This window comes from Cydia splendana, chromosome 14, assembly GCF_910591565.1.
Source record: "Cydia splendana chromosome 14, ilCydSple1.2, whole genome shotgun sequence".
Lineage (NCBI taxonomy): Eukaryota > Metazoa > Arthropoda > Insecta > Lepidoptera > Tortricidae > Cydia > Cydia splendana.
This window is the reverse complement of record NC_085973.1, coordinates 11,211,231-11,223,674: the sequence shown is the minus strand read 5'-3', so window position 1 is coordinate 11,223,674 and position 12,444 is coordinate 11,211,231. Positions and strand designations below refer to the sequence as shown.

Here is a 12,444-nt window from a genome sequence, read left to right as displayed (position 1 = left end):
TGTGGTATTTCACTAATATTGCCTCGGCTCCTCGCCATGTACACTTTATTAAACATTGATACAACATGTACAGCCGATTCCAAAATATTCCTAAAATACATTTAATTTTGGAAAATAAACATGAACACCATGTATGTTAAACTGACAATCAAATTAGGTGACAACTATAGAAACCCGAACTCGTAAAATACGTTATAACTTGAACGGTCACTATGGTAATGTCTCCAGTGGGTCTCTATTGTTTCCCATGAAGTTTTAAGTCATGTCATAATGTATTTGTTAGTCCGCAATTTCGTTAGTCATAATTTATTTGGTTCAGAAACGCGTAACTTTTCAAGATTGCCATAAAACAAACCTATAACCTTACGAAAATCCTGAAAAGTTAACCGTTATAGTTTTAGGACTAATGATAATATGACAAACAATACATTAAGTATGACTTAAAACTTTATGTCAAACAAAGGGTCCCCGTCTCAAGTTTTGGCGGAGAATTAACCATCATCACTTTGCTATATAGTTTATTGAAATTGCTTGCAGGGTACTGAAGTGACAACGCAAGGCTTCGGTTAGAAGTGATGGGTCCGATCCGACCACAGCGACCTTGCGACAGATTGCTTCTGTAACCGCAGACCTTTAGAGGCACGAGTTAGTGGAGGGCTGTTTTGGACTATTCTAATTATACTGTAGCCTCAATTGCTATTATTACTGTAGGTGTTGATTTTGAACAAAAGGTCAGCCTATGTTGATTATCAATGAGGTGATATTGGTATAAATAATAGAATAATTTTAATTGACAAATACAATCGATGAAATGTTTAAAGAATGCCAAAGTGTTTCATTGCCCTGAAGACGACACATAAGTGATTAAGATAAGTAGGTTATTGTAAAAATAGTTATAGTTGAAACATTTATTAATTCATAAGACCTCAACAATTCGACAAACGTTATAAAAGCGTGTTGAAAAAAAAAAACAATTAAAGAGAGTGAAGAAACGTTTAAAAACGAGGTAATGTTTCATGACAACGTTCCAACAGTTGAAAGTACCATTTGTTTCCGACCCAAGCATCACTCTGTGTCAGTGGCGTTTTTACGGTCGGTCCCACATTACCCACAAGCTCAGGGAAATGGAGTAAAAGAGTAAGGATTTTGAGCATCGTTACTGCCTTTGGCCTCTAGAGAGAACATTAGTAGAGGCACAAACGCGGATATTAGTGGACTGCTCCTACACTGTTAGCTAATCTCGTTACACGTTTTGCCTCATTACGCTGATTGTGAACCCTGCTTCCTGATAGTTTTCCGATTTCGTTCGACCCGGCCGTTTTGATGAGGAAATTATGCGAGTGAGTACAAACCGTTTATTTTGGGTCACGTTTGGGTGTTTTTATTAGGTTTTACCGTTTATCTGGCCGTAATGCTGAAGTAACATTATGTCATTAAGCTAATTTATTTGGTTTCCTCATCCTCACTGTACAAATAGGATTCTGTTTAAGGTAAAACATTAAAGGTTTGTTAACGTATAGGAACAGGCGTCGGCCGTTAATGACTAGATTATGTTTATTCTTGTTATATACATTAATGAATCTATAGTCGATACACATCGATCAGCGAGACGCGGGTAGAACGGATTTCTTCTGTAAACTGAGGAAGTTTAGAGTAAAAGTCAATCTACGAGGAACTAAAGAAAAGTCACGTACCATAGAAACCTCCTAAAGTGCCCTAAGTGTAAGCGGCAATACAAAAATAACGAGCGGCGTAATGGTATAGCGAGAAATATGGGAAGTGCCGGCCTTTCATATTGCTAGCTTTGAAGTCATTATATGCCGGCCTTTTAGTAACTTCTTACTTATGTGAAAGAACTTTCATTTAACGCCGTAATAGGTTAGTTGAGCGACCAACTCGACCCGCTAACTATTTAACTAACGCAACTTTGAGAAATAATATTTAAATTTTAAAGCTGCAATTAAAATTAAAATATATGTAAGCTTACGTCTTTCAATAGCTCTCGCGTAAAGCAAGACAAATGCTTCAAAGGAAAATAATTTACAAAAATACAGCCCTTAATGCTATCACTCGGCCTGATTGCTACTAAAGTCGTATTTTATTGCTATCCTTACGACACTTATCAAGTGAGAGATTGTTCGTTTGGCAAGCTGAACTTGCCTTAAGTAATTGGATATTTACTCTAACGCGAAAATAAAATCGAATCGGATGCTCGATGCTCGACCTTTCCTAAATCGAATAGAATATGCAGATGTTATCCGAACTCGTCGCGCGCTCCACATACCTACTGTTGTGAGAATAATAAACTCAATATTGAATTCTTTCTCCTTGTTTCCAAAGTGGCTAAAATAAATTTACTAAGGGCGAGATTACGTTGCGGGCGGGCGATAAAAAAAGCACTGAATCCGTTTGGTTAAATGGGAAAAAGGTTTCTATCATTTGGAATCCTATTTACTATCGGTAGCTTAGTTATATGGGATATTGTATTTTTTTATATATATAATAAATTTACTAAAGGGCTCTTTGAAAAATAACTTTTAGTCGTTTTTGGTATCAAGACGTAATTAACAAATTCGATTATGATAATAGATTATAATATTGTAATGCCAATCGATGATTTAGTAAAATACCTTAAGATTATTGAAATATGAGCTCGAGCTTACTTCTGTCGATTTGAAGGAGTTGCTTTAAAGACAGTCTGAAGTGTATAAACTACCTTTTCCTAAACTCACACATTCTGTGGTAGGTACTTGAGTCTCAGAAAAAAATCACAGGCAATAGAATTCCGATTGCACCGTCCGCACTCGAACCATAAGTATCTCATAAAACTAACGTCTACGTAAAGTAATATTTCCTGGCAAGTATGAATACCATATTTTACGAGTTTAATATAGAATCCTAAATATAAGTTTCCGAATATGGCGTCACCTGCACCGTAAATAGGTCAGATCGGATCAAGACCACGCTATTTCGAGTGCAGTCTACCGATGTCTGACATTGGACTTGCTTGTCCTCAGATTGAACTATATGGACCGGTATGTTATGAAATGACTTAAGCGACAGATTTTTTGATGACGGTTACGAAACTTTAAATAATAACTACGTTGACAGCTTTATTGTGATATTGATGTGTATTTAGATATCAGATATTTTTTCACATTGTTGTTTTGTTTGTAACGATATCGTTTAGGACAAAATGTTCCGGTCAAGATCGCGGAGAAATGAGAAATATTATTTATTAATTATGAAACGGGATTTAATCGCGTATAATTCAATTTTACAATTTACCTCCGATGTCTTGAGGACGGCATTGTCCCCGTCTCGGAGCGATTAAGTAACGTTTCATAATTAATGTGTAAAAATCGTGAAAGTTTAAATAAATAATAAAGTAGTTAATAAGGACAGCGCACTACTCGTTGACGTGGAGATCTTACGCAGAGACTTTTGAGACTTAACACCGTTTGGCTTACAACATAGAACTAAAAAAATAATGTGAGTAAATAGTATTTACTCATTACATTTTGAAGCTGTTTACTATCTTTATAGCAATAAATGACCCCTTAGAGAAACGCATAGGTAAATGAGACAGACTTAAGCCAAGAAGCTCAGTAAGCAGTAGCAAAATGAGCTCTTCCTTATTATAATAACTTTCTGTGCTGATAGAGCAGAATAAAGCGTCTATTCGACCGGAAGTATACCAGTGGCGGGCCGGTAATGGAAGTGTCAACTCGAGTAATATCGATTTAACAGCGATGCGAGCTGGCGTCTAAACTGCAGGATTGTCACGGAATGACCAAGCAAAACGTCTTTACGTCGATAGGATTCCCATTCAATAATACAGTAGGATTAGTATAAACAGTATTTTGTTTCGAGAATCAGTGACACTGGCACTTGACCAGGGGTATATCACTGCTGACTTCTGCTTCTCTCACTTGTATTAGTAGTATGCTCTCGCATTTTTTCGTGGAAATAATTCGGACATTCGGAGAAAAGCCGGAATTGCTAAAGACGCCGGTTCGAATCCGGCCATCGCCACTGGAGGGCTTCGTCACTTTTTCTTTAATATATGACATCTATTTCAGTTTATAATTCGGAGAAAAAGCAAGAGCGGGGTTATCTCTTTCTTAGCGTCTGTCATAAATATATCAGTTTTGAGTGAGAGGGGAGTAGAGCTTTGGTACGGTCGTTCCTTTATAAGTTTGAATAAAAAAAATTGTACCTCGGTTACCAACTTGCAACTTGCAACTAGCCACAATCAATACCTATGGTTCTTTGACTGTTGTATTTTTTGACCTCAAGTATAGAGTTCAAACACTAGTTGTTTTTTTACTGCGACGATACGTTCTCTATCTAATACTGTTCGCTTCGGATTGAACTCTCAACACCGTCTTATTTCCTTTAAAATCGATACTTGAGAGTAGGTAATTGAAAAAAGCATATGACACATCGCTCACAGTTCATGTTTACACGTACATAGTTTAGCCGCCTAAAATGGCGTTAAATATCGATACATGACTGTGAAGCGTAAGCTTTTTGTAATATTTTGTAAACCATATTCCACTACCCTAGCCGCCTGATCGCCTATTTTTTTATTCTGCATTAATAGTTTCAAACTACCATTCCTCAAAATACTAAAAACGGAAATACCATTCAATATTTTGGCATATTCAGTCCTCGCATTTTCACCAGATTATGTCCGTTTATCAGGCAGTCCTACTGGCAGTTGAGAGCTGACTACGTAAATAGCCTAATTATACGTTAATTCTCTCCTTGGCAAGATTTTCTGGCGCCACTAAAACTCCCGAGTTTTTAGCGGACACACAAAATGAAAAAGAGCGTACGTTGGTTTTCGTTGGGGCTGTTGGGATTTAGGATTTTTTGTTACGCGTCAACAGTCCGCGTAATAAAATGTTTACCTAGTTTTTGTTATTCGATTTTAACACAAGTTTTCATTTTTGCACTGGAAATCCAACATACAAAATACAGTTTATTAATATTTTGTAAAGAGCTTTTATGACGTATTTGTTGAAAGTTTTATATTTACTTTTTTAAATACCCATTTATTAAATGGTGTTTAATAAAACTAACATCATAATCTAGAATGAATTAGTTTTACCTCATTTTAAGTAGGCTTTTATTTAAATTTTAAGACAATAATTAGTTAATCTTAATTAAATGAATATATATAGGTTTGCGTACATCGAGTCCCTAGGGCCGATCGCGAACCAATAATTTCGTTCGATCGTCTATTTGTCTCTCTATCACTCGAATATGCACTGATAGAGAGGCAGATAAAGAAATTTCGATTTTCGCAGTATGCCAACAGGAATTTCGACTAGACTAACAGATGCGAAAAGCATCTAGACTACGTCAGGCATTAATTGAAAGCTATCATCAGTATTCCGGCTCAGTGGCTGATATGCCAACTGCCAATGGGATTGGGAGATTAGGATTTAATTTAATGTTAATCTGACCATAATCATTACTTAGATAGATACCTAATAATTATTACAATAATCAGATCTAGAACTGGTGAGATAAATATTTACTGTTGGTAATACTATTCGTACAATGTAGTCTGAATGCTCGTCACTGTCCCAGTACATGTCAACTTTATGTAACCAAGGCATATTTATTAAGGCCCATTTACATGGTGCGAGAACTCGCATGCGAGTTCCATTACATTGCGTTGTTTGATTGGTCGGCTGAATTGGATGTAACCAAATAGTAACTAAAATCGCATACGAGTTCGCGCGCCGTCTAAATCAGCTCTTTGGGACTATACTAAATGAGAATGATCCCTTTGAGTATTATAGTCATTTTTCTGATGCAGATAGCATTTTTTTTTAATTACATCATCATAACTATTATGTATTTGCAAAACGGAACGATTGAGTGTGTGATATGTGTCTACGTCATAAAATCAGGCCTATAACCGCGAAAATCGAAGCAAAGCAAATTGTGGGCATCCTTCTCTGGCACTCTAATTACGCCTTCATTGGATTGAAAGATAAAGATCCCCGCAATTTGCGAATTTCGGATTTCGCGGTAGGCCCCCAGGACCGTAATCTTGTTACAATATTGTTTGTAATACCGATACGTAATACATTTTAAGACCATAAATGATTGGATGGGGTGCCGACGTTCATATCGGCCATTATTTTTATGTCTGTTCGATACCAGTGCCATTATGGATACGCTTCTTAAGGGCCCATATGGATGTCGCAGTCGCAATTTTAAACGATACTAATCGAAGGAGTTTGAGTACGTCGTTAGGATGTATCGTACAAGTAACTAATAAATCTGTGCTTTAGAGGAATGATACTGTAATATTGTTTTTGAAACTATTGTAAAAAAAAATGTTAGTTAAACTCTATTTCAACTAACAGGCATGTTAAATTTGATGTAAGTAGATAAACGGATCTTGAGTAATACTCGTATTAAAAAAAAATCTACATGACCACTTATCTATACCTAAGGAGAATTTCTCCTTACTAAATATTTTGTTTTATGGATTTTGGAAATTTGTATGCAAAAACTGGAAACATTTTTCTTGAACCATTAAAAGCGCAAATACGTCGCCTTACTAACTAACTTACTTAATTTAATAACCGGAGTCGCCTTTAAGAGCTTACCCCTCTGCCGAAAACCTTGCACAATTGTGCAAAATTTTGTATGGACTGGCATGGCTATTTTGTACGTTACGTAGAAATCATGTAGAAATAGCAATACATTTGACGTCCCCTCCCCCGCAAAAATCGGCAGACTGTTTTGTACAGAAAATGACAGCCATGACGTCTCCAGTTACTAAATGCTCTAAGTCGCCTTACGTAAGTCGCTCAATACGAGTATCAGCACGGTTCCATTTCCCTCGCGTCTTTCACAGTCTTAGTCGGTCGTGTAGGAATGAACATGTGGTTGGGTTGTCTGTTAAATAAAAGATGGGAGGTATTGATTTGCCGTTATCGCCACGGCAACGCTGGCAAACACTAAATAACATTTTACTTGTCAACACCACATAAGTTGAGTTCCTATTGATATAGAAAAGCGCTAATTCTTCAGAGACTTCTATGACAAACTAAAAATAAGTTATTATTTGAAGAATAATAATGACACATTCGATGACATTTAAATGTTAAACGTCAATACTGAAGGAATCCTGTCCCATTATGGTAATACAAACGAATTAATATCATTAAAGCTTAACCTAATGTAGCACGTCGAGTCAGCGCTTCCGCGGGCGTTATAATAAGAGGATTAAACCGAACATAGGAATCATTTTAGCACAGCGGCAGAGATTATACTAAATGCACGCGAAATAAAGGTTTCCGACGCCTGAAATTACATCTCCAGGGGCGCTGCACCTCTGGAATACACGAAGTTTTGTATCTCTTTTTACATTACACGCTGCAGGCGGAATCTAAAAAACGGTGATATTTTTCCTTGCGATTGTAGTCGGATGATATGGTTGCTCGAAACTGTATTTTTTTAATATTTTGGTACGTTTTCATTAGGGATGAGAAAACAAACCTCCGATACAAATTCTATTTAGATTAATATAAAGATTTATATCTGTGAAGTTACAGTGCATAAAAGTTATAGAAAAAAATAAAAGAATATATAAAGAAAAAAAAAGGTTTAATTACTGATGGATTACAACCTAAAGTAATTTCAATATTATTAGTAAAACTTTTTTTTGCGTTCCTCTAAATTTGTCCATGATTGTATAATAATCATTTAAGCTCCATGTTTGATTAAAATTCAAAAATTTCAAACATTTTAATAATATTTAGAGTGACCGAACATCAAGAGATTTCTCTATCCGACAAAAACTAACGAGGTAACTCGTTATTTTTGTGTAAGAACGTCGTTATTATTTTTCTAAGTGGACTTGGCCTTATTGAGGCATATTTTCATACAGTATTCTATTATTACTATACCTTTTTTTTCTATAAGTACTCATACAATTATCTACCTGTAAGCTAAAGAAGATTATTTAGACCAAAAACAATGATTACGTCTAGCGGGCCTAAGATGGTCGAGCTTTCATAATTGGTCATCGTAGTCGTCCCTTTCTAACAAGTAAGTAACAAGAGTAACGTATGACATGATAGATGATAAAATTGCACCCATTATATAAAGAAATATCAGGGGACATCTTACACAGATCAACCTAGCCCCAAACTAAGCAAAGCTTGTACTATGGCTGCTAGGCGACGATATACATACTTTTATAGATAAATAAATACATACTCTTATATACCTACATAGAAAACACCCATGACTCAGGAACAAATATTTGTGTTCATCACACCCCTACCGAGATTCGAACCCAGGACCATCGGCTTCACAGGCCAGACAGGTCACTACCCATTAGGCCAGACTGGTCGTCGGTATAGGCTCCATAGAACGAAAGCTTACTTAAATAATTAATGGAGATAAGCGTTCAGAATAACAAAAGTCGAGGAAAAGCTTGTTAATTCTGCTTATAGTAATCATAAGTGGCGTAACTGATCAATCATAAGTAATGTGGTAATCCCTCGGCCGTTTCGTGGGTTACGACAAGATAATGGGCACTTAAGAGTTTTATGTGCTCATGACAATATTGTTAGCCAGTAGGTGCGCCCAGATACCGCTGGGGAGACAGTGTGGAAGCGGATCTGCGTCAGCTTCAAGCCGATAATTGGCAGGAAACGGCGCAGGATCGGGAAAAGTGGCGAGCTCTCGTTTCGGAGGCCAACATCCTCTTTGGATCACTGAGCCATATTAGTTAGTTAGTTATGACAACATTGTTACTTTGTTTATTTGGATATATCTCAAGTATAGGCTGTGATTATCTGATTATGTTTTAAGTCAGATTTTATTTTAATGATTGAATTATACATGTTATTTTTATGAGTAACTGGAATTGTTAAATTATGACTGAGCCTTTTAAAGCTACATTATGCAAATTAACAACATGTTGGGCAGCAAAAACGCGACATAACTTTTCGACGGGAAAACGGATGAAAAATGTTATATTCCTTGTAGAATTTGTAAACTTTTTAATTATCCATTAACATTATATCATGGGTGTCCAAAAATAATACACTTGAGACGCACCGCGTATCATTAACGTTTACTCAACGGCAAAATGACAATTATTGGGCCCTCCTGACAAAACAACGCTAACCACTTTTCCCCGTAAAAACTTTTATATTGCATTTTAAAAGTTAAAAAGGTTGTCAAAACGCGGACGGCGAAAACGACCAGCAAAATGGAACGTAAACAATTAGGCGTCTTTCGTAAACACGACACTAATTTTAAGGCTCCGTCACACAGGCGCGTTTTGCGGGCGGCGCGTGAACGGGGCGCGCCGCTTTTACATAACCGTGTGACGGAACCTTTAAGATAACTTTGATTGGCACCTGGCTTATACTCATAGTTACCTTCGCCCTACTTGTAGAACCTAATCATTATAATTTAAATTCGTTTATTTTAGTTTGTAGTAAAAAACACTGGTAAAAAATTAAAAACTTATAATTACTTAAAACGTCGCTCCAGCAGGGCTAGGACATGAAGGACGCGACAGTACGTCGCCCGCGGGATTGACTACTCGTCTTTTTCTGAGGCCCACTTACACCATCCCACTAACCCGGGATTAAGCGGTTAAACCGTTAACCTAGTGTCAAATTGTACTGGTAACCCTGGTAACTTCAGGTTTAACCGGTTAACCCCGGGTTAGGGGAATGGTGCAAGTGGGCCTAACTGTATTAATTAGGAGTGGGACGGGTAGTCTTATCTCTACAGATTAATAAAAGGTTCTCAAATTATGAATGACCCTTGTATAAAATGTAGCATCGTAACCGCAGCCACTTCAGAGGGCCTACCGCAAATCACGTTCGACGTGTTGCCTCCCTGTCACACTTACGTACGAATTTGCAAGTGTGACAGAGAGGCAACACGTCGAACGTAGTTCGCGGTAGGCCTTCAACGCCCGCGCTTCTAGTAATTACAGACAGCAGCTAGTGGAAAGTAAACTTTATAATATACTCACTAAGAGCGATATTCGCCTGCTTGTTCCTGTCCAGCTGGCCGCGTAGCGCTCGTAACCGCCTCAACTTCAGCTCCTGCGCCTCTACGCGTTCGCGTAGCCGCCGTAGTCGCTCGCCTTCAACCGCCACCTAAAAACGAAAGCGTTAAAAGGTTAAAAAAAACCGGACAAGTGCGAGTCGGACTCGCCCACCGAGGGTTCCGTACCTTTTAGTATTTGTTGTTATAGCGGCAACAGAAATACATCATCTGTGAAAATTTCAACTATCACGGTTCATGAGATACAGCCTGGTGACAGACAGATGGACAGTGGAGTCTTAGTAATAGGGTCCCATTTTTACCCTTTGGGTACGGAACCCTAAAAATGAAAATATTACTTATTCACATCATAAAAGGGTTTACACGAGGCCAATTTCCGGAACAATCCACTAAAGCCAACCCGATATAATATTGGCATCGTCTAAAAATACACAATCCTAATATGAATAATCACCACCAGTATAATTTTAATGGCTTACTGTCTTGGTTTACTGGATTGTCTTGGTTATTGGCACCGTTTAAAAGGTGCATTATGGCTAAGTGTTAGAATTTCTTATTTTTCATTGTTCGCTGAAAATAGGCACCATAAATGTAATGGTGCGCACTATACATTTCTTTTTCTTTTTTTTTGTGATTTAGTAGACTTAAGAATCGACAATACAGTAACATTTAACAATAACAGTTGTTCAAAATGTTCCCGATTTATCAGTCTTGGAAGCAGACAGAAAGACAGATGTTATTTATTTAAGTGAGCAGCTTTGGAATAAAATATTGTTTGGCAGCGAAATATCAAATAAGAAACTTAATAAATTTGATATCTCTATCAACACCGATTATTTTTACTAAAAGCCCGTGAAAATTGAATCAGAAAGAAAGCCCTTTCCAAATAGGCTAAATTACGGGCCAGGTTTCGAAGCTACGAATGGGCCTATTTATGTACAGGCGGTTCGTTTCATAAACGCATAGTCATATTTTATTGCCTTTCATTATGTAACAGTCATAAACCATTATTTAAAAAACACGATATTATGATACGTAGTAACAGCAAATGCAAGTCATACATGAAAGCTCTAGAAAAAAATAATGTAGGGTTTAAAAAGCACAGGGCGAGCCATTCCGTTTATTTTATGGGGCTATTTATTGCGCCAAGTGTTTGTTTCTATTAAGCGAACGATAAATATCGCATTAGGCCTCCGTCGGACTCCACAGAGATTTATTAAGACCCAGGAAAAGTTTAATTTTTTCCCCCTTATCCGTTTACAATTTTCGCGGTTGGAAGTTACATTTTCTTGAATACCTAATAAAAAATTTCTTGTGGACGTTTCTCAACTTAGTTAAGTAAAGCTGTTTGAGAACGATTTAAATGTATTATGGCGCTGGTGACGAATTATAAAGTTTTGTATATTTTTTTACTTTATATCATCATCATTCCTAGCGCTGTCCCGGGTTTTGCCACGGCTCACGGGATCCCGGGGTCCGCTTTGGCAACTAATACCAAGAATTGGCATATGAAATCGACTGCCATCTGACGTGCGTACCTATTCCGAAAGCGACCTGCTATCTGACCTTTCAAATCAGAAGGGAAACCAGGCCTTGAGTTTAGTTCGGTTTCCTTACGATGATTTTTTCATCGACAAATAATTTATCGTAGATAAATACCGAAAAACTCATTGGCACGGGCCGAGGTTTGAACCCGCGGCCTCCGGATTGAAAGTCGCTTGCTCTTACCGCTATGTTAGCAACACTTTCTTCTTAAAAAAAATTAAGGAAAGAAAGTAATGAGTTAAATGAGTCATAAACGTATTTTAAATCCAACAAGCCGATACTAATAGTTTGTCGTTATGCATCATTTTGACACTGCAGGGGATTTCCTTCATAAAAAAAAACATTTATTCAAGTGAAATAAACCCTATTGTACAGATTTTTTTTTCTGTCAAACTGCAGGGCAGTTTGTTGGCAGAGGGAACTCCCTTAAAACATAGATCGGTAGACTATACGAATATTTGCATATGACGCTACCTTTTGTCAATTTTTGGAGTCAAAAAGCACCCAGGTAAATTTTTTGTGGTTAAATCATAATGAAATGTACAAATATAAAGGGTTTATCTGTCAACTTTCTTTAGTAGTTTTGTGAAATATACAGTTCTTTTTCCTACTTTTTTTTACAAAGTTTGACATGCGAATAACTTTATTTCTCGTCCCGATCTATATAACCGCTCGCAGGATTCCCAGTAAATGAAATCTCGGATATGATTGTGTTACGCAGCTAACTGTGGGTGAAATAAATAAAATGGGAAAACTGTTTATTTTATAGATGACATTTATTTTGCCAGCGCAGTTTTATCGACAGTAATCGTTCACTGATTCAATACT

At 37.1% G+C, this 12,444-nt stretch overlaps 1 protein-coding gene across 12 annotated transcripts in view; it reads right to left on the bottom strand.

Moving 5' to 3' along the window:
* LOC134796685 (apoptosis-stimulating of p53 protein 2) overlaps positions 1 to 12,444 on the bottom strand; it is a 288,939-nt gene that overhangs the window by 39,933 nt on the left and 236,562 nt on the right. For all 12 annotated transcript variants that reach the window (XM_063768850.1, XM_063768849.1, XM_063768848.1 and 9 more), the window contains one exon: positions 10,037 to 10,163. In XM_063768850.1, the coding sequence (XP_063624920.1) occupies positions 10,037 to 10,163 (127 nt within the window). The remainder of the gene's footprint in view (positions 1 to 10,036; positions 10,164 to 12,444) is intronic.